The sequence below is a fragment of the Esox lucius genome, chromosome 3 (genome assembly GCF_011004845.1).
Source record: "Esox lucius isolate fEsoLuc1 chromosome 3, fEsoLuc1.pri, whole genome shotgun sequence".
Lineage (NCBI taxonomy): Eukaryota > Metazoa > Chordata > Actinopteri > Esociformes > Esocidae > Esox > Esox lucius.
In genome coordinates, this window is record NC_047571.1 from 35,474,422 (window position 1) to 35,496,633 (window position 22,212).

General features: G+C 40.8%; 2 protein-coding genes across 8 annotated transcripts; one reads left to right on the plus strand and one right to left on the minus strand.

Annotated features, from left to right (window-relative positions):
* Window positions 1–197: 197 nt before the first annotated feature.
* On the plus strand, window positions 198–12,247 carry si:ch211-227n13.3. 4 transcript variants are annotated; one of them, XM_013132238.3, is made up of 7 exons: window positions 198–364; window positions 586–640; window positions 2,289–2,787; window positions 3,200–3,275; window positions 3,655–3,753; window positions 4,297–4,510; window positions 11,799–12,247. In XM_013132238.3, the coding sequence occupies exons 1-7, from the start codon at window positions 321–323 to the stop codon at window positions 12,000–12,002; spliced, it is 1,191 nt and encodes a 396-aa protein (XP_012987692.1). In that variant the 5' UTR covers window positions 198–320; the 3' UTR covers window positions 12,003–12,247. The 4 variants fall into 4 exon arrangements, with proteins under 4 accessions (XP_012987692.1, XP_012987693.1, XP_019900486.1 ...); XM_013132239.3 differs by having other exon boundaries at window positions 3,658–3,753; XM_020044927.2 differs by having other exon boundaries at window positions 4,297–4,514; window positions 11,799–11,912.
* A 410-nt stretch (window positions 12,248–12,657) lies between these two features.
* Window positions 12,658–22,060, minus strand: LOC105009870 (caspase-8). 4 transcript variants are annotated; one of them, XM_010869287.3, is made up of 6 exons: window positions 21,966–22,060; window positions 15,508–15,811; window positions 14,843–14,880; window positions 14,147–14,258; window positions 13,302–13,914; window positions 12,658–12,824 (listed from the first exon to the last, which is right to left on the minus strand). In XM_010869287.3, the coding sequence occupies exons 2-6, from the start codon at window positions 15,797–15,799 to the stop codon at window positions 12,689–12,691; spliced, it is 1,191 nt and encodes a 396-aa protein (XP_010867589.1). In that variant the 5' UTR covers window positions 15,800–15,811; window positions 21,966–22,060; the 3' UTR covers window positions 12,658–12,688. The 4 variants fall into 4 exon arrangements, with proteins under 4 accessions (XP_010867589.1, XP_010867590.1, XP_028974889.1 ...); XM_010869288.3 differs by having other exon boundaries at window positions 15,508–15,641; window positions 21,966–22,048; XM_029119056.1 differs by lacking the exon at window positions 21,966–22,060 and adding an exon at window positions 17,808–17,826.
* Between the last annotated feature and the right edge of the window lie 152 nt (window positions 22,061–22,212).

Below are 22,212 nucleotides of genomic sequence, written 5' to 3' on the forward strand. Positions count from 1 at the left end.
TTAACTAAAACGAAAGCGTTATCATTGTGAACCGAAATATGCACATAAATAACTTCCAACAAAAGCTTTAAAACTATGTTTTTAGAATCGATTCCCAAAAATGTGTTCACTTTCCCGATCATTACGGGGGGGCGCAGTGCCCGGGGTGGGGTTCAGCCTCCGCTCAGCAGTGGCGCTGTTCTGACCGTACCAGCAGCAGCACGCGCAGAAAGAGAAGCGCGCGAGAGAGGTAAGTGTGTCTGGTTGTGTCCCTCTCACCGGCCGTTACTCTGGTTCACTAGGTACACCACCTGGTCAGATAAAAACTGCAGCCACGAAGCATGATCCTTTCAAAACGGTTGAAATATGAACATTTTGAGACAAAGTAAGTTGGCAGCTACAGTATAGATGCTGTATTAGCCGGCTAGCTAGCTAACATAACAAAACAAGTTTGCTAACTAGCTGGAAGTTTTTGTGTCAATCCCAGCTACAGTACTGTACGACATAACCTAGATAGCTACATTTCTATAGCTATTTGTATGTTTCGTAAAATAGCTGGAGGTAAAGTTAGCGGATCTAGCTAACAGCTGGTCATTTACGTTGCAGGTCTCAGTATTCGACAGACCAAGGCAGTGGAGATGGTACAGGCGGCTACATCAGGGTAGGCAGCAAATGTAACGTCATTAACGTTAACAATCTACCTCCATAGTCATTGTCATTCTGTGATAAATATTTTGTTTTTGTGCACTGGTCATTAAGCATACTTTAAATAAAATGTTTTGGTTTTGTGGGGAATGATTATTTAACAAATGTTACCGTGTGCCTTCAGTTATGTTCAACTGCCACTGGTAGATTGTGTCAAATAACCCAAGAATAAAGCAATTAAAGCCAGCTCAAGATATGCAGAAACATTGATAGGGTTACTGTACAGAGTAAGTACACTCAGCAGTCATTATTTACTACCTGGGAGAAACTTGAGTTAACTGTCTTCCTCAGACAAGGTTTTTCCACCTCTTCTCTGGAATTAGACTTTCTGTTTATTTGCCCAACGATTCAGCCCAATAGGCTACCCTTTAAGAAACAACACTAAACTAAAGGCAGTATCTTTAAATTGCTAGTGTGATTGAGAAACAACATATCATTTTTATTTTATTTATTCATCATTTGTGAACCTGATAATTTATTAATTACCTCAGGAATATGGAGGAGTATTATCCTTTCCCTGCTCCAGTCAGATTGTAGGATGTGTTTGCTGTGTGTGTGTGTGTAATGCTGTACCTGTCTTAGTGAATGGGTAGGGTGTGTGTAATGCTGTACCTGTCTTAGTGAATGGGTAGGGTGTGTAATGCTGTACCTGTCTTAGTGAATGGGTAGGGTGTGTGTAATGCTGTACCTGTCTTAGTGAATGGGTAGGGTGTGTGTAATGCTGTCCCTGTCTTAGTGAATGGGTAGGGTGTGTGTAATGCTGTCCCTGTCTTAGTGAATGGGTAGGGTGTGTGTAATGCTGTCCCTGTCTTAGTGAATGGGTAGGGTGTGTGTAATGCTGTCCCTGTCTTAGTGAATGGGTAGGGTGTGTAATGCTGTCCCTGTCTTAGTGAATGGGTAGGGTGTGTAATGCTGTCCCTGTCTTAGTGAATGGGTAGGGTGTGTAATGCTGTCCCTGTCTTAGTGAATGGGTAGGGTGTGTAATGCTGTCCCTGTCTTAGTGAATGGGTAGGGTGTGTGTAATGCTGTCCCTGTCTTAGTGAATGGGTAGGGTGTGTGTAATGCTGTACCTGTCTTAGTGAATGGGTAGGGTGTGTAATGCTGTCCCTGTCTTAGTGAATGGGTAGGGGGTGTGTAAGGCTGTCCCTGTCTTAGTGAATGGGTAGGGTGTGTAATGCTGTCCCTGTCTTAGTGAATGGGTAGGGTGTGTGTAATGCTGTACCTGTCTTAGTGAATGGGTAGGGTGTGTGTAATGCTGTCCCTGTCTTAGTGAATGGGTAGGGTGTGTGTAATGCTGTCCCTGTCTTAGTGAATGGGTAGGGTGTGTGTAATGCTGTACCTGTCTTAGTGAATGGGTAGGGTGTGTGTAATGCTGTACCTGTCTTAGTGAATGGGTAGGGTGTGTAATGCTGTCCCTGTCTTAGTGAATGGGTAGGGGGTGTGTAAGGCTGTCCCTGTCTTAGTGTGTGTGTGTGTGTGTGTAAGTAATGCTGTCCCTGTCTTAGTGAATGGGTAGGGTGTGTGTAAGGCTGTCCCTGTCTTAGTGTGTGTGTGTGTGTGTGTGTGTGTGTGTGTGTGTAAGTAATGCTGTCCCTGTCTTTCAGGTTAACCTGCAGTGTTGTGTAAGGTGGGGAAGCTCCATGCGTCCTTCCAGACGGGGCCGCTCCTCCTCCAACAAGGCTTCTAATGCCGGCACCCCCAGTGATCCTGCCGCCCAGCTGGGGGTGGGGAGAAGCAGGCGGCCAGCCCAGTGTGAGGATGACTCACATTTTAATATCTCAGACAAGGGTCCCCATGACCTGATTGACTTAATTGATGATTACAGTGGAAATGGCAGTGTCTCAGAATGCTGGTCACCACTAGGAGACCTGCCAGTCAGCCCAGCGGAGGCTGTGATTGGTGGAAAATTGAAAGCGCAGCCTGAAAAGGGCAGAGACTCAGATGCTGAATCCTGCAGCTCATTGGACAGCATTGCATCTGGCCCCTCCTTCATGGTTCAGACTCCTCACTTAACTCCTCCTACTGGTCTGTGTTTGACCTGTCTGAGACTTTACCAAGAAGCCTCAATAAGAGACGCTCCACTGGACACACTTCCAGACAATGGTAAACACACACACAGACACACACATAGTTGAGGACAAGCAATTTTGCACCATAAAAATATTTTCCCTAACCTTAACTGCTAAACCTAACCTGTAGTGCCTAAACTTAACCCTCTTTTCTTGTTAAAGTGATGACTGTAAACACTTAACGATTTACCTTGTTTTACTAGTATGTCCTAACACACATCCAGAAGTCCTTTGGTGCATGTTAACTGGCAATGTACTGCATTAAGTTACCATGTGACCATATTTTCATTAACTGAGTGTTTCCTAAATTTAATGTGTTTATTGATTTACTCTCCAACCTCTGAAATTCACCTCAGAAGTTTTCATTGTACTCGAGCAAAGAGTAAGTTAGTAGAACCGAGGCGTTGGTTTGGGATTAATGTCTTTTTATCTGATTGGCCCAACAGATCCCACTTCCTTGTCATGTGACCAGTGGGTGCTCAAGAAAAGGAGGCCCAGCAGAATAAAGTGGAACGTTAAAGGGTAAGGGTTTGTTATTACATTGATGGCGTGTGTGCACGTGCAGCTGTGTAGGTGGGATTTAACCTGAGAACCTCATGGTCTAGCAGACCACAATACAGACCACATGTATTGACCACAGTATGCAGTGTGATCACAGTTTGACCACAGTCATGACGACAGTCTGACCACAGTCTGATCACAGTACAGACCACACTGACCTCGTGTATTGACCACAGTATGCAGTGTGATCACAGTTTGACCACAGTCATGATGACAGTTTGACCACAGTCATGATGACAGTATGACCACGGTCTGATCACAGTACAGACCACAGTAAGACCTCATGTATTGACCACAGTCTAGACCACACTGTTGAAACCGTTATTCTTGTTAATGTCAGTAGGTTGTGGATCCATCTGAGACGGATCAGGAAGAGAGAGCAGACCGGAGGGGAGAGAGAACAGGTGGCCTGCTCCAGACCGCACATCTTCCTACAGAGGTAACACTCCCACACTTGCAGTCCCCTCCAGAATGATTGGCACCCTGGGTACATTTTAGGAGATGTCTGCTTACTGCAGCTTTGCAATTTCTCACTTGGCCACATCAAATAGGCTTAATATTCCATCTTGTGTTGGGAATCATTATCTATCTACTAATCTGCTCACTTTTCTGTGCACAAACATTATAATAAAAAAGGGACCATCTTATTATAATCTTTGAAAAAGAGACCATCCGTTTCTTCCTGACATTTAAAGCTAGTGGATGAATATGTTTTCATCAAAATATTGTGCTCAGTTTCATAAAAAGTATTGTCTATGGTCCTGAAACCTTCATAAATTCATAAAGGGGAACCACTAGCATTGATTAATGTAAAACATTTTATAATTATATTTGGAGTTTGGAGGAGGTTTCCATGTGACAGCCATGATGTTATTTTCTAATTTGGTTAGACTCTGATTAACCAAACAAAAACATGTTAGTTGGCCCTTTTGGTCTTAATATGGCAGGTCAACTCACCCTAACATACAGCTTGTGTGTGTAGGAACCTGAGGAGATATGAGAGACTGGCTGTGATCAAAGGGAGGAAGAAGATTAAGAGGAGGAGAAAGAAGGCCAGTGTAAGAGGAGGTCATCGGAGGGCAGGAAAACATGTCACCAAGTGGCACAGTCTCCAGGGCAGCGGTCTCCAGGGCAGCGGTCTCCAGGGCAGCGGTCTCCAGGGCAGTGGTCCCCATAGTGATCCTGATATAGAGGCGGTAGGTAGGAGCTTACAGAAACAGACCAGTAACCGGGAGGGTGTCGTTTCAAATCGTGTGTGGGGAGGCTGATAACCTGATAGGGTGGGGTTAAAGGGATGCACCGGTAGCACTACATTACTCAGAGTAATGTATCAGAGTAATGTATCAGAGTAATGTATCAGAGTAATGTATCAGAGTAATGTATCAGAGTAATGTATCAGAGTAATGTATCAGAGTAATGTATCAGAGTAATGTACTTTGTTACCGATCCGTTATCCATTACCGAGCCATTTTCACTTTGTTGATTGGTGTAATTATTTTAACGACTTACAATATGTATCAAATCTTACTGAAATATGTTTACAATCACTACATGAACACTCCAAGGTAAAGCCATTTGTGGAAATTCTCTAGGAATGTGGAATGGGAAATTGGATACTTATTGGACAAATAAGTTTGGTGGGTGTCCCTTTGGTTGATGCCTGGCAATGTGGGTGGATTGATTTCCTGCCTGTTGGGCCCTGTCCGGGGCCTCCCCCGGGTAGGGCCACAGTGTCGCCGGACCCCCCCGTCTCAGTTCCATGGTGTTACGCTGCTATATTATTGTGCTGGGGGATATGAGGAATGCACTTTCTAACTTTTCTCAGTCTCCTCCAGTTTAAAATTTTAGGAGGAGATGAGGTCCTGGTCCACACCTACGGATTACCTGGTTTGGGGGGCCCGTTGCTGTCCCTTTCCTGGTCATACTTTTGACCTAGTCTAGAATCAAATAGACTCTGGATTTAGCCCAGATAAATGTATTTATTATTCAAATTGGACTCTTAATATCTCACCCGGCACAGCCAGAAGAGGACTGGTCACCCCTCTGAGCCTGGGTCCTCTCTAGGTTTCTTCCAAAAATTCGGCCTTCTTAGGGAGTTTTTCCTAGCCACTGAAATCCAACAGTACTGTTGTTTGCTCCTTGGGGTTTAAGGCCGGGTGTTTTGTAAAAGCACTTTGTGACAACTGCTGTTGTGAAAAGGGCTTTATAAATAAATGTGATTGATTGATAAGTCACAACAGTGAATATTAGGCATGTCACAAACTGATCATTTTGTACAGGTATTTTCTTATTGGTATTTGGTTTAAGTAAAATTCTGTGTGAATTGGCCCATTTAGCTTATTGTTTTCCAATCACTATTTGATCAAAGAAGCACTAGATGAACTTTAGGCAAATTAGGAGATAAAATTTCTGGCTAATCAGCTGAAGATGGAGCTAAAAGGAAAGGCTATACAACACCAAACAGGTTGTCTTGCTATTTAGTAATTAATCTGAATTGATTTCGAGATTGGAAATCACACCGTTTCAAGGTACATTTTGCATTTGATGGTAAAAGCTGAAGTTTGTGTGAACAGTGATGCAGAGTTGGCTACCTTTCACCTTGACAAGTAGGTTACATCACCTCATTTAGCTAGTTGGCTATACAGTCAAGGAAATCTGTGTGACTTACTATGTAGAAAAATATTTGATGTTCTTGTTTATTCGATTTTAATTGCGCTGATACGTTTTAGGAAGGTTTCTCAAAATCCTTTGGTCGAGACCATATGCCTACAAGCTGAGTTGTGTCGGAGCGGAGACTCCTTGATTTAATTTCTTGCTGGAAAATAGTGTTACAACCTGTTGTTCTCGGCAAAATGTTAAAATTATACGAACATGCATTGCGAGTTGTTTGACTAAACCTAATGCATAAGTGAATATTGCACAGAATAAGCAATTATATTGCCTTTTAGCTAAATTTACCCTTGTGCAAACTGGTTGAAGTGTGCATATTATTGTTCCTGCTAGCGCTAGCTAGCATGATTATGGTTTCATGTTCAGTAGATAGCCATCAACGATGCAATAGATTGGTTTAGCTGTTTACTTTGTTTATTCTGTGTTCCATAGTTATGGAAAAGGCCCATCAACTTTAACCCCATTTGAAACGAAAGTCTGTGTTCATTGTTCCAGCATCGATGGTTGGAGGTGACACTGCTTCAGACCAGTCAGTATGCTGACAATTTCAGATTCTAATGGAGTTACACGCCGATCAGCCATAACATTATGGCCACCTGCCAAATATTGTGTAGGTCCTCCTTTTGCCGCCAAAACAGCCCTGACCCGCCTAGGCATGGACTCCACTAGACCTCTGAAGGTGTGCTGTGGTATCTCGTACCAAGACATTAGCAGCAGATAGTTTAAGTCCTGTAAGTTGCGAGGTGGGGACTCCATGGACTTGTTTTCCAGCAAAGATGCTTGATTGTATTGAGATCTGGGGAATTTGAAGGCCAAGTCAATACCTTGAAGTCATTGTTGTGTTCCTCAAACCATTCCTGAACAGTTTTTGCTTTGTGGCAGGGTGCATTATTCTGCTGAAAGAGGTTAATGCCATCAGGGAATACCGTTGCCATGAAAGGGTGCACATGGTCTGCAACAATGCTCAGGTAGGTGGTACGTGTCAAAGTAACATCCACATGAATGGCAGGACCCAAGGTTTCCCAGCAGAACACCAAAGCATCACAGTGCCTCCTCTGGCTTGTCTCCTTCCCATGGTGCATCCTGGTGCCATGTGTTCTCCAGGTAAGCACCGCTCACGCACCCAGCCATCCATGAGATGTAAAAGAAAACATGATTCATAACCTTCTTCCATTGCTCCATGGTCCAGGGTGCCCGACTGATCTGTGGCTACACAGCCCCATCCGCAACAAACTGTGATACACTGTGTGTTCTCACACCTTTCTATCAGTTCCAGCATTAACTTTTTCAGCAATTTGAGCTACAGTAGCTCGTCTGTTTGGATCAGACCACACGGGTCAGCCTTCACTCCCCACGTGCTTCAATGAGCCCATGACCCTGTCGCCGGTTTACCGCTTTTTCTTCTTTGGGTCAGTTTTGATAAGTACTAACCACTGCAGACCGGGAACACCCAACCAAGGCTTCAGTTTTGAAGATCACAATATGGCCCTTGTCAAAGTTGCTCAGATCCTTACACTTGCCCATTTTTCCTGCTTCTAACACATCAACTTTGAGGACAGAATTTTCACTTGCTGCCTAATATATCCCACCTACTGACAGGTGCCATGATAACGAGATTATCAGATGTATTCACTTCACCTGGTCATAATGTTATGGCTGATTGTTGTATCAGATGTATTCACTTCACCTGGTCATAATGTTATGGCTGATCGGTGGCGTTCATTTGTATAGGGAAACTTTAAAGTGATGTATTCTGTAAGCCGGGCGTTAGCTAGCTTCTCTACGATCACCCCTTGGAACACTTGTTTTGCAAAGTGTGCATCTACTAGCAGCTGTTTCAGTGTAAAGTAATTCCTGAAAGCAGACATTTGTGGTTGTAACAAATATACATATTCTGTACTTACGATATTTTCCTGCAAGGTATAACTACTTTTGCAGTTTTGATAGGATTTTAGGGAACAGACTGCTAGCTGCAACATTAGCTCATGCAACATGTCTCTTTTGAACTTGAGTTTGAAGTTTATTTTTCACGTGTGTAAATACCTTAGTGCTATGATGATTTAAAATGTTCTACAGAAAGGGAGAGTGCAGTAAGTACTAAACGCAGAGGTGCCAATAATTGTCTCCCACAGGTTTTGAAATAAAATAATTATTTGTGGACTGCAGATATTTTTCTTTGAACAATTTCCACTCAATGATAGGTTCGATTAACAACGAAAAAAAAAATGAACGAAAAAAAATGAACTGACCCCTTTTAAAAAGTCTGTATACCCTTAGTTCTTATTGTCCTGCTGGAAAGTCCAAGAGTGTCCCATGCACTGCTTTCGTGCAGAAGAATGCACATTGTATTTTCTGATAACATGCTGTATTCATCTTGACATACATTTTCACAAGATACCCTGTGCCTCTAGCGCTCACCCCCCCCCCAAAATGTCAGTGAGCCACCACCTTGCTTCACAGTGGGGATGGTATTCTGTTCACTATAGGCCTTGTTGACCCCTCTCCAAACATAAGGCTTATGGTTGTGACCATAAAGCTCTATTTTGGTCTCGTCACTCCAAATTACAGTGTGCCAGAAGCTGTGGGGCGTGTCAAGGTGTTGTCGGGCATATTCTAACTAGGCTTTTTTGTGGCATTGGCGCAGTAAAGGCTTCTTTCTGGCAGCTTGTCCACGCAGCTCATTTTTGTTCAAGTACCATCGTGAATACAGATCAGCCTGTATTTAACCTGAGGTTTTTCTTTGTATCACGAAATATTCTTCTTGCAGTTTTGGCAGAAATATTTCTTGATCTACCTGACCGTGGCTTGATATCAAGAGATCCCTGAATTTTCCACTTCTTAATAAGTGATTGAACAGTACTGACTAGCAAGGCTTTGGATATCTTTTTATGTCCTTTTCCATCTTTATGAAGTTCCATTAACTTGTTACGCAGGTCATTTGACAGTTCTTTTTTGTTCCCCATGGCTCAGTGTTTAGCCTGCTCAGTGTATCCACGTGAGAGCTAACAAACCACTATATACACAGACACTAATTGCGATTTAAAAAGCCACAGTTGTGGGATATTCACCTGTAATTGCCATTTTCACCTGTGTGTGTCACCTTGTAATGCCGATTTACAGTCCATACAACACTGGCTTCTTAACCACTGTAATATTTACAGATTTTAGGTTCTGGTCATTTCATCCTTTGTTACGCAATGGACCTCAAGATGGTGCCACGTGTGCCAACAATGTTTAATGTCTCTTAGATCCATGTGAGATTGTAGTTAATGTGTTTTAGCTAAAGATATTTGCTCCCTGTGGTAACCTCTAGCTAAGGGGGATGTGAAAATATTTAAAAATATATATATTCGTATGGAAAAATTATATATTACATTACATAATACCATAGCGTGATGTTTTCTAATAATCTTTTCTCAAGATGATATGTTAAAAATGATGTGTTGTGAGCAGTGTAAAAGAGGTTGGGGTTGGGGTTAAGGCTTTGTTGAGACCAACCAGAGGACAGTGATTACAGTGGTTGGGGTTAAGGCTGTGTTGAGACCAACCAGAGGACAGTAATGACAGTGGTTGGGGTTAAGGCTGTGTTGAGACCAACCAGAGGACAGTAATGACAGCGGTTGGTGTTGGGGTTAAGGCTGTGTTGAGACCAACCAGAGGACAGTAATGACAGCGGTTGGGGTTAAGGCTGTGTTGAGACCAACCAGAGGACAGTAATGACAGCGGTTGGTGTTGGGGTTAAGGCTGTGTTGAGACCAACCAGAGGACAGTAATGACAGCGGTTGGTGTTGGGGTTAAGGCTGTGTTGAGACCAACCAGAGGACAGTAATGACAGCGGTTGGTGTTGGGGTTAAGGCTGTGTTGAGTCCAACCAGAGGACAGTAATGACAGCGGTTGGGGTTAAGGCTGTGTTGAGACCAACCAGAGGACATTAATGACAGCGGTTGGTGTTGGGGCTGTGTTGAGACCAACCAGAGAACAGTGATGACAGCGGTTAGGGTGTTTTGACCAAAAGGGAACCAGTGATGATATTGCTCTTGTTCTGCTATTACATCAGGGAGGGGATGATAGTGACTTGGGTCATTATCTGCCATCTCTAGGCTCCATTGTCTGGCAAAGGTCCTAGAGTCTTTAGTCAACAGTTGCAATCATTTCTTTCTGCTAATCAGTCTGGTTTTCGACCCAAACACAGTACCACTACAACCACTACGCTTGTTGTACACCCCGATTCCAAAAACATTGGAACGCTGTGTAAATGCTAATAAAAACAGAATGCAAGGATGTGCAGATTTGTCTCTATATTTAATTGAAAATAGTACAAAGACAACATATCAAATGGTGAAACTTGTAATTTTTATGTTATTGTTTTTGGAGAAATACATGCCCATTTTGAATTTGATGCCAGCGTCACGTTTCAATAAAGTTGGGACAGGGGCATGTTAACCACTACCATGTCACATGCCCATGCCATGTGCACTAATGCACCTCCATACCATAACAGATGCTGGCGTTTGAATTCGGTGCTGATAAGAAGCTGAATGGTCCCTCAACTGTTTAGTCTGGAGAACGCTGCGTCCATGATTCCCAAAAAGAATTTCACGTTTTGATTTGTCAGACCAATTTTCCACCTCAGTCCATCTTAAATGGCCTTGGGCCCAGAGAAGGTGGCAGCGGTTCTGGATCTTGTTTATGTTTAATTGCATTTGTAGATGCAGTGATGTCCTATGATCGCAGACAATGGTTTTCCAAAGTGTTCTTGAGCCCATGCAGTGATTTCCACACAGAATCGTGTTTTAACGCAGTGCTGTCTGAGGGCCCAAATATCACGGCCATCCAATGTTGGTTTTCGGTTTTGTCCCTTGCATACAGATATTTCCTTAGTCTTTTAATGATATTATGTACTGTGTATAAAATCCCCAAACTCTTAGCAATTTTAAGTTGAGAAACGTTCTTCAACTGTTGTTATTTGCCCCAACCCATCCTCACTTCTGACAGACCCATCCTTTCTGGAATTATCTTTTGATACCCAATCATGTTACTGACCTGTTGCCAATTGACGTAATTAGTTGTGATATTTCACCAGGTTTTGTTTTTTTGTATTACACAACTTTTCCAGTCTTTTGTTGCCTCTGTCCCAACTTTCTTGAAATGTGTGGCTGGCATCTAATTCAAAGTGGGCATATATTTTTCAGGAAACAATAAAATGTCTGTTTCAACATTTGATGTTGTCTTTGTACTATTTTCTATTGAATATAGGGTTTAAATGATTTGCACATCGTTGCATTCTGTTTTGATTTACATTTTACGCAGCATCCCAACTTATTTGGAAATGGAGTTGTTTTTACAAAGCACTTAAAAAATTACCTTCATATATATCATATTTTATTTCCACTAGACTTAGTAATTTCAAAACCAGATCACAGACCTTGGATTACATTAGAGACTCCAGTGGTTTCCACAGAGTTGGGTAGGACTGCTTTCAGTTCCTTCGCACCTTATTTATGGAACAAACTGCAAATCCAACTAAAATTAGATACTCTGGTGTCCCTTGCCTGTTTTTAAAATGTTATGGAGGATCAATATGTTGTTATCGGCAATTGTTTTTGTTGAATTGCATTTATGTCATGATGTTTTTAATTTAGTTTTTCTGCCTAACTGTACATGTAAACATGTCTACACAGAGCACAGCCTTAAAAGAGATCCAGGTCTAAGTCTGTTTTCCCTCTTAAAATAGAGTTTAACAAAAAAAGAATGGTTGTTGTGTTTTGACCACTAGGAAACCAGCCATGACAACGGTTGTGTTTTGACCAATAGGAGAACAGTGATGGGGCTTCGGAGGCACATGAGATCCTCACCTTCCAGGTTTTCCCGTCCTCTTTAACCATGGAAACCCGGCCCCACGAAGAGGCCACGCCCCAAACGGACGAGGAGCCAGGGAAGAGGAGAGGAAGCTTCCGGACTCTACTGGCTCAGCTTCGCAGCAACTGCAGCCGTGTTGTCCGGGAAACGCACACATGACTGATGGCGTAGCTGTCGGATTCCAGATATGATATTTATTAACATCCATCGCCGAGGTTTTTTATTCTGTCGGAGCCACATAGAGCTGGAAATAGTTACCATCAAATCTCCTACTAGTGGGGAAGTTAGAGAATCTAGTTTTGAATGTAAATAAGCCTCATTGTCATGATTCTATTTAGTTCATTATCTGTATCAGATTGTCCTTTTTTGTTTCACACTGAAGAATAAATGTTTTTTTTATTGCATCCACGTTAAGGTCATTGGTAAAATCCCAAACATTTAGAGTTTCAGAAGCAACAGGACAAATAGACTGAGGGAATGAAAAAAATGATGGTTCCTCCATGTTCAATTTCTTTTCCTGTCACAAACCTTCATCCCAGACCACCTGCCTGTTTGGTTCATACCAATGTCTCACTTACATTGATATGACACTGACAATATACAGGCATAACATCAAACATAAAGTTTGGCAAACCTGTTAATTAATGTTAGATTACTTGGCTAATAATAAATGATCAGATCATTTCTGTGTTACATAATAAAGAATACTGTATTTCATTTTGTTATTCCTGGTTAATATAATTGAGATTAAATCTTTGTAAGTATCTCAGCGTGCATATAAATTCCATAAACGATATATATAAAAGACAATTTAGAAAATGTACATTAATATCCTCATTGGCCCTTCAGATATTCTGTGGCAGAGGAAGGAAGAGCTTCTTCCTCAGAGTTGATGTCATCTCAGGCATCTGTTTGGCTTCATTATGCTTCCTCTGGCTCACTTCATTACTGACCCGAAGGATGATGGTTAAGATGTCATCCCTAAAGAGAGCAGGAAACAGGAGACAATGCTGTAAATGGAACCGAAGATGGACTAGCAATCATCCTTTCAGACAGTCAGCTAAAGAAAATCTACTGGAGGACGTGAAGGTGCCACATTTGAAGTAGAAATGGAATGCTTGGTCTAGAAGTGATGCAGCCCTCACATATTAAACATGGCATGAAGACACTAACATGGTTTCCCGGACACAGATTAAGCATAGTCCTGGACAAAAAACATCTTCAATAGAGATTTTTTTACTGATTATAATTTTTTGGCAAATGGTATGCTTGATCTGAGTATGCAAAATTGGCCAATAGAGTATGTTACCAAATAAAGATAAAGACTATATGATAATCTAGTTTGTAACTTAATGAATTGTGGTGTTTGGACAGTGCCTGTGGCCATCAAACCTGGCAACACTGCTTGTGACAAAATTCCCTCTTTCCTGAAAACACAACCCCATTAATTAGCTTTACCTGGGGCAGCCCTTCCTCAGCTCTTGGCACAGAGACTGGATGAACCAGGACCCTGTGACTTTGTGTCTGAACGAGACATTGTTATTCACAGTGGCCCTGACCACCAGAGTATCTGCACCCACAGGGCTACTGGTATCCCAGACACCGTCTGTTCCCAGCCCAGCCTCTGCTCCCGCAGGTCCGTCTGTTTCCAGCCCAGCCTCTGCTCCCGCAGGTCCGTCTGTCTGCACAAACACTCCAGGCAGTCGAATCCCCCCCCGACATGCCTGGATGAAGAACAGCTTGGGCTTGTTGTTGAGGGCGGGGCACTTCAATCCATTGAAGGGTGAGAGGAGCTCATCGATGGGGAGGATCTGGCTGTCAGTGCCACAGACTCCCGTCTCACGTCCGTGGCTCAGAACACAGCAGACGAGGGCGTCGCCATGTTGTGGAAGCTCCTTCAGGACAGGAAACTCGTTGTGCTCAGCATCCCACTCCATTACGCCGTACTGCTGCAGTTCTGTCTTCTTTAGCTCAGAGCAGAACTTCAGCACATCCTGCATCTTCTTCATAGTGTTGTTCATGGACATCAGCACCTTGAATCCCAGCCAGCTGAACACCTTGGCCAGCTCCACTGCGGCACAAGACAGAGAGCACTGAAACATCCTGCTCTGTCTTGTCAATGAATGGAAAAAAACTAAACAAATTATCTTCACATTTTTGGGGAATATTCTTTCAAACAACTGATGTTCAAGTCAAGATTTATGAATTAACTAGAAACTTTTTTCTTAAATATCCAAGTTCACTGCCTGGTCCGGCTTTGTAGTACACCTCTAGTTAGATGTTGAAATACAATTCTGACATACCAGCATCAATGTTTGACCCTTGTCGGTTCATCAAATGTTCATCCTCAAACTCCTGGTTGTTCATGATCAGACAGAGGCCTCTGGGTAGGCTGGTCATTGAATAGCAATCATCCTGGAAGGAGACAGGTTGGCAGGGTTCACACAACTATTTCACTACCAGCCTTGGGTTCTACTCACAGTCCTGGGTTCCACTACCAGCCCTGGGTTCTACTCATAGTCTTGGGTTCCACTACCAGCACTGGATTCACCTGTCCCACATACTACTCAAAGTTGCCTTATAGTTTGGTACACAGTGTATTACTGTACCGTTATGATCTCACAGTCTGTTTTAGACTGACATGACTGTTATTCAGGTTTACCTCAAACAAAACAATAATGCTGGTTGATTTGTTTATTCTTAATTATTAGCCATTCTGTTATAGATTCTGTATATCCTAAATTATTAAATGTATCTTCTTTTCCTTTATTTATACAGAGACAGTCAGACTGAGACCGGGCTTTCTTTTATAGCTGAGCCCTGTATACAGCATGTTAAAAACAGAAAAATAATAAAAAGAAACATACTATTTACATATAAAAATTACAATTACATTCAACAACAACCTCAAGGTGTTTACCAAGATACTAAGGCAGTTTAGTAATATTGGTGTGTTCCCTAACAAACTGCCTACAGGGTAATAATGCAGGAGTGGTTACCATCGTGTTGGGGTTTTCTTCACTCGGCTTAGAACCACCTGGAACACAGAGAACAGTTAACCCCTATCTGCTACTATTATAACTGAGTTAACATCTACTATCTCCTACCATTATAACTGAGTTAACATCTACTATCTGCTACTATTATAACTGAGTTAACATCTACTATCTGCTACTATTATAACTGAGTTAACATCTACTATCTGCTACTATTATAACTGAGTTAACATCTACTATCTGCTACTATTATAACTGAGTTAACATCTACTATCTGCTACTATTATAACTGAGTTAACATCCACTATCTGATACTATTATAACTGAGTTAACATCTACTATCTGATACTATTATAAATTAGTTAACGACTATGTCTCCCGGCTGGCCTGGGAACGCCTCGGTGTCCCCCCGGAAGAGCTGGAGGAAGTTTCTGGGGAGAGGGAAGTCTGGGCATCCCTGCTTAGACTGCTGCCCCCGCGACCCGGCCCCGGATAAGCAAAGATGATGGATGGATGGATGGATAACGTCTATCTCAGCTGTTTTTACATGTATAGACTATGTAAAAAATACATACTACAACTTGGAAAATAATATAATGTGTCAGACAGGTGCCATTTGTTATAATCGATTGCTCTTTTCTCTTGCAAGGTGGTGATAATTTAGTTACCTCCTTTCAGAATGTCTGCCTTCTTCTTCAACTCATTAGCATGGTGGTTATAGTTCATTTTCCTCAGGATAACCTCAGTGACGTCCACAGCCTTCTCTTCATATTTGTTCACCATTAAATCCACTGTGTCCTCCCTGTTTAGGTTATCAGGGAACATGCCTCTTTTAATGGGCTCGTCAAGTCCATGCCCTTTGTGATTTCTCAGGTACCACCAGAACGTTTTCAGATCAGCAGTGTTCAGATGCTGCAGTGTTTCCAACAGCAGTTCTGCCAGCTTCCTCAGGTCAGACATTCTTGTGGATCACTGGCATGAACAGTCAAAGCAAATATATGTATTACTAATGATCTCCTTTTATATGTGGTCTACAGCACTTTTCGGTCATAAAACTGATTGGGTATACTTTTAGCTTTAGACTCCTTTTCTCACTATAAGGTACAATAAAATCAATGTGAATTAGGTGTAACATTAATGTATATGCTGTTTCATTTTATTAAATAAATAAATGTTAACTGACAACAAAAAAAAGATCTAGGATGTCACCAGATGTTGGTGCTTTATAGCACCAGAGGGTTTTTGCTCAGTCGAGTGTTTCACACAAAAGGTCTGGCTGCGCGGGACTCTGTGGGCTGGTGGGCGGTGCTTGGGCACTGTGGACTCAACTGAGTTAACGTGTTACAGATGCGTTACAGTATTAGCTAGCTTCGCTTTACAGCAGAGGCGTCGCTAGGATCACAATACATTAGGGGTTTAGCCCATAGACATCTTATTTAAAGGCTAGACGTCTCAAGGCGCAGTCACTTCCGGCATCACCGGTGGCCATCTTGTCACAGGCAGGCTTCCTGTCGGGCTCTGTGGTACCTAATATAAGGTGAGTGATCAGCACTAACACAAATACTCTTATCTCGCTGAAACCTTGACGGAGTTACAAACAGTTTGGTTTCTTACAAACGTTATTAACGTGGCTATAATTCTGAATGCTTGAAAATGTTGAAATTGCAGCTTTTCTTTTCTAAAAACGTCTAAATCGTGCAGCATAGTTGGATCACGGCTACTTGCGCAAGTTATCAAAGCAGATATCCCAAACGAGCTGTTCGATTATAGAGGTTTTACTTACACCAATAACGATTTTATGACAACTAATCTTTTGTCTAAATTACAATATTTGTGGATGTGATTGTAGTTATTTGCTGGCTAATAACAATAAGCTTTGAGTGAGACCTATGGCAGCTAACGTTACAGTTTAGCTGCTAACCAGCAAAGTTGCACATGCTTTTCAATCCGGTTGGTTCCTGTGTTGCTTGAAGGACAGCAATATGTCCTGACCTACAGGTTCAGCCAGGACCACTTGGAGCTTCTCTTCAACTCCATTCAGAGTATCTGGTAGGGTTCATAATTTATATTTACCAGCCGCAACACTAAGTGACTTGTATTGTTTTCAGTTTGTCGGTCCATATGTTTTTTTACTTTTGGTAACATGTGTTTTCTGCACACACCTTAACCCTAAGACACACAATACCTGGAAGTGTCACAAACCATTTTGAGTATTTAGAAAAATGCCTGTGTTTGACTATTTGTTTGCAGAACTTATCATCACTGATACAGTCTGAATTGTATGATAATGTCATTCAACCTATTTTATGTGGAAAGATCATTCAGGGGTGGCTAGTTATTTTTTTGTAAAAATGTTTTAAGCATAAAACATTTTAAAGCATGTATTGAATATCTGTGTACTATTCTTGTATATCTTTTTTTCCCCTAAACGAATAACAACCCTAATGCCAGCCAGTTCAAGTACATCTTTAGGATGTAAAGCTGATGGCCCAGTGTGGGGTTGTTAAACCATGCAGAGGCAATGTGACGGCACAGGATGACACAGAGTCCCTACCAGCTGTCATCGACACCTCTACAAGCCTGTCAGCTGTAGATGTATCCTCTGCAGCAGGAGGAGAAGATCTTCCATCCCCGTTTGCTGACATTCCTGCCCTAGTACATGATCACAGCTACCTTCCCGTCCACTTCGATGGTCTTGTGGACAACGCTCTCATTACATTTCAGGTGAAGGCTAACTGAAAGTCACAATAGTCACAATCTGGGGAAAAACTATCTCACGATTGTCCAAAAAGGGAAGTGTTCCCTTAATTTCCCCATGCTTATTAATGATTGTTGTTATTAGTTATGATATTACTAACAAAAATTTCAGGATTTGTTGTGCGACAGGCTCTGAAGAAGCTTTCGTGTGATGTCTGCCGTGCCAGCCTGGTGACATGTTGCATCTGCCATCAAGGACCAGAGCTACCACCTGCTGATTTTAAAAAACAATGGAGGTCTGGTGATTCCATCAGAGGGAACCGTGAGTGTCGTCAGGGCAGCAGAGTGGGTCATTCGGCAGTCATCAGGCAGTACCAAACGATCACAGCCCATCAAACTGCTTGAGGTTGTTTACATTGTCTGAAAAAGGATCGGTTACGAGGGTGTTTGTGTTGGGATAGACAGTATGGGATAGACATCCACCACCATAGGCTGTTAAAAATAATTCTGTCCCTGTTTTTTAAGTTAAGGCTGCACCACATTGCCAGAATTACAATCCTCAGCTTACAGAGCAACAACATGCAACAGAAACTTAATAAAACTGTCCTTTTCAAAGGGCATTAGCCCAAGGTATGTGTTTTCAAGGTACTGTCCTCTTTTACTTCAACAGTAGTGTAGTGCTCTCTACAGCATTTATTTATTTGTATATATAAATGATTTATTTATATTTGTAAAGGGGAATCATGTACCTATTTTTTGTGTGCAAATAAATGTCACTCTTATAATAGTTTAAAAATAGAGACTTGTGTAATTATTCCATATTTTTTGTAGTCATTCTATATCAGAACCCCTGACATACAATCCAAATAGTCTACAAGTAACATCAGTGTTACCTTTCATTTGATTTGATTTCATTATGCTTCTACACGAAGAGGTTGCCCCACAGTAGGCATTTTATTGTCAGCATTTTGTCTGACAAAGTCCTATGGGGAGTTTCCATAGGGCATTTTACAATACGCATGACCATACCTTGGCAAATAATGGTCTAAAGTACTCAATTTCATTCTATATTGATCTGCTTTTGCACACAGCTTCACAAGACCTGGTGCTAGGGCTCAGTTGTTTCTAAAGTTATATCAAGTGACCTAGAGGGCTGAAATGTGGTCAGTTCAGAGATGCTTGTTATCCAGCATAAAGAAAAAACATGTAGTAATTAAAATTATTTTATAATAGTAATTTTATTATAATAGTACAAAAGTGTATATGTCTTGTTGCCATTCTGTAGCCTATTTATTGATTTAACATGCATACCTTGTTTGTATATTCATTACACCTATCTGGTTCTGTTCAATGATATTTTCATATGGAAGTCCATTGTTTTAATGGTTCATATGTATGCAGTGTCATAACTTTCTCTGACGTTTATAACAAACCAAACCGTTTGAAAATCGGTAGAAAAATTTGCAAGGTATCTAGGACAAGGTATCTAGGCTTTATATATGATGTCTATGGTTTAGCCTCCTAGGGGCTATTCATAAAAGAGCCGGGGCTATAGCCCCGCCTGCCCAGGCCTAACGACGCCACTGCTTTACAGTATTCGCTTTGGGAACCTGTAATAACGTAAAATAAAACAGGCAAAAGAACAAAGTAATTCAAGTAACTTCGTATTTTTAAGTATGTTAGATAAATAATTACAATTGAGCAAATCACGTAATGGAATTAATTACTATGTTAGCTAAAAAGCGGTGGTATTATCTGGTGACCTATGTAGCGTAGCTAATAAGTTATTAGGTTGAGTCCATTCTATTTTATACTGACTTTCCTACAAAAAACATGCATCTGAACAAGCTAAGCATTTTGTAACATATGCTGATGTAAAAAGGGCTCTTTAAAATATATTCGAATTATTGACATTTGCACGTACGCGTTTGCCTGTGCCGGATTGCATTTTAAGTAGATGTAGCGGTTCAGCAGTAATTTTTATGAGTTTGTAAAATAGTTTCTTGATAGTTGTAGTTAAACAAAGATATTTCTCTAGTGGTTGGAGACCATTCGTTTGTCCAAAAGCCCTAATAATCAATCAGTGCAAAATAAATTTTTCAATACTGTTCATAGGATCTTCAAACATCATGTATATCATTCTAAACATAGCTGGCCTACTTGTTCAAGCTTTGTTTTGGTGGAAAAACTCTATTGATTGATTTATTAATAATCAATCAATCAGTGGAAACATCTCTTTTCTTCAATATCTTTTTCAATGATTGTCATAGGTACTTCAAACCTGGTGTATTGTATTCTACAAATAGACAGCCTACTTGTTCAAGCTTGGTTTTGGTTAAAAACACTTGATTGATTGATTTATTAATAATCAATCAATCAATGGAAACACCTCTAATTCTGCATTTCTTCAATATATTTTTCAATGATTGTGGTATATATTATAAATAATATAATAATATACTTTAAGTTTAAGTTCCTATTACAACCACAGAAAAAGATATTGAAGAAATACCTAATTGAACCTGTTTCCATTAATCTATTGATTAATGGGGAAAAGGCCATTATTAATTAACCCATAATGGCTTTTTCACCAAAGCAAAGCTTGAACACGTATGCCAGCTATGTTTAGAAAAATATGCACCAGGTTTAAAGATTCTATCACAATCACTGAAAAAGATATTGAAGAAATGAGGGGTTTCCATTGATTGATTGATTATTAATAAATGAATATATGGGTTTTCCACATTTAGAATGATATACATGAGGTTTGAAGTTCCTACATCTGCATGTGACCCAGTTAAGGGGTTGATTGTACGGCTCGTTAAGCTTGAAGACGTGTCTGTCCTTGATGATTACGAGGGTGTAATTCAGAAGCAGTGGAAGAGTTTCACTTGACGGAATTTAAAGGGGAGCGTGTACTTGGTCGATAGGGAAAGAGGGGTATCAGGCACGCACTTGAACATACGACGCCAGTGTACACCCAAATTAGAAGGGAAGGCACCGCAAGACAAACCAACGTTACCCCAAAATCTCAGTTTTTCGTTTGGGTCCTTATGTAATTTATGGCCGGCATATTCAGCATATGGGTACCTTCCCTTCTCATTTGTTTGTACAATGGCGTCATCTGTTAAAATGCGTGGCTGAAACACCTCTCTCCCAATCGAAAACCTGCTCCTCTTAGTACACATGTCACAATTTTTCCTCCCATAAAAAGGTCCACTTGTAGCAATGCGGATGCAATGATACCATGTAGGCCTATCCCTGAACTTCCTATCCGACAGTTAACGTTTACTTTTCACATGCTTTTGTCTTAGTTCGGCCGGTCAAATACATGGTTTAGCCTAAGTAGCATTTTTTTAGAAAGTTCTTTCTAATTTAAAACGTAGAGAGAAGTGGTCTGTTTTAAGGACGCAGTACGCATCTTTCTCCAAAATTCGCTAATCTTTAGTGGTTCGGGAACGCCCATCACTAGTGGATAGACGAAGTAGGCCTACTCCCTCTCCTTTTAATTCCTTATTGAGTCTGAAGAACATTGCTGAATCTCAAATTGCATAGGCCCTAAGACACTAACCAACCACCTCAGACTCCCCCTTGTCATATGGTTTAGTCCGACGCCTCAGCCCATCGGTTTTGACGGAAAAATAATTGAAAATTTGAATTTTCAACTCACTTTTTTTATTATCTTTTTACGGATGTTAATTAGATTAATAAAAGCGTTACACTGACCCATATCGATCAAAAAAACTTGGCATCGAAGCTTGGCATCTCTCGTTTTGGTTTGATTATCAGTTCTTAAGCCAAGCTTATTTATACCATTTATAGTGCGAAATTACATATAGCCTACATTTTTTGAAGTAGCCAAACCGACAGTTAATTTAATTTGGCTAAATCGAAATCTGCTATAACAAATATACACACCGATTTCACTCCGTAATAACTTTACATTTAAATGTATTCAAATTACATTTCAGGTGAATTAGACAAAATGTATTTCACCCTTTATTTCCCGAAATGTATGTAAACATTATTAATACATTTCAATTTTCAATTCATTATGAAAGAACTATAAATTCTGAGCGTAAAGTTGAAAAGCTGACGAGGCGAAATACTAGCCATGTACATTTTCAGTAGCCTACTAGGGGTATGGGGATCTATCTATGCTATTTTTCTTTTTAATAAAATCGTTGTTTTACATTTAAAGTTATTTCATACTGAAGCTAAAGTATAGTCCATAACAAAATAAGATGGAAATATTATATTTGTGTTTCCTTTTACCGGGAATATTTCACAACCAGAATGCAGAGAACTATTGTTTTAACAATTTGAACATTAATAAATAGTTGTTTCACATTTAAAGGTAGTACATATATTTAACAGGATAGTCCATAACGAAATAGGATGGAAATAGTAAATTTGTCTTCCCACTTACCTGGAATAATACACAAAGAAAAGCAGGAACTAGGCAGATGATCTTTCAAACGGATTAGTAAATTTGACTTTCACTTCGAGGTAAAGATGAATTCGTATCATGCTGGCAGAGATTCCGTTGCAACAATAAGACTTCCGGTTTTCGGATTTTGCCCGCGGTAAAACGCGATTTTAATAATATTAAATGTATCTATTTTGACACTTTGCTTAGTATATATTGTAAAAATGTACTCTAGGAAATGTTCAGG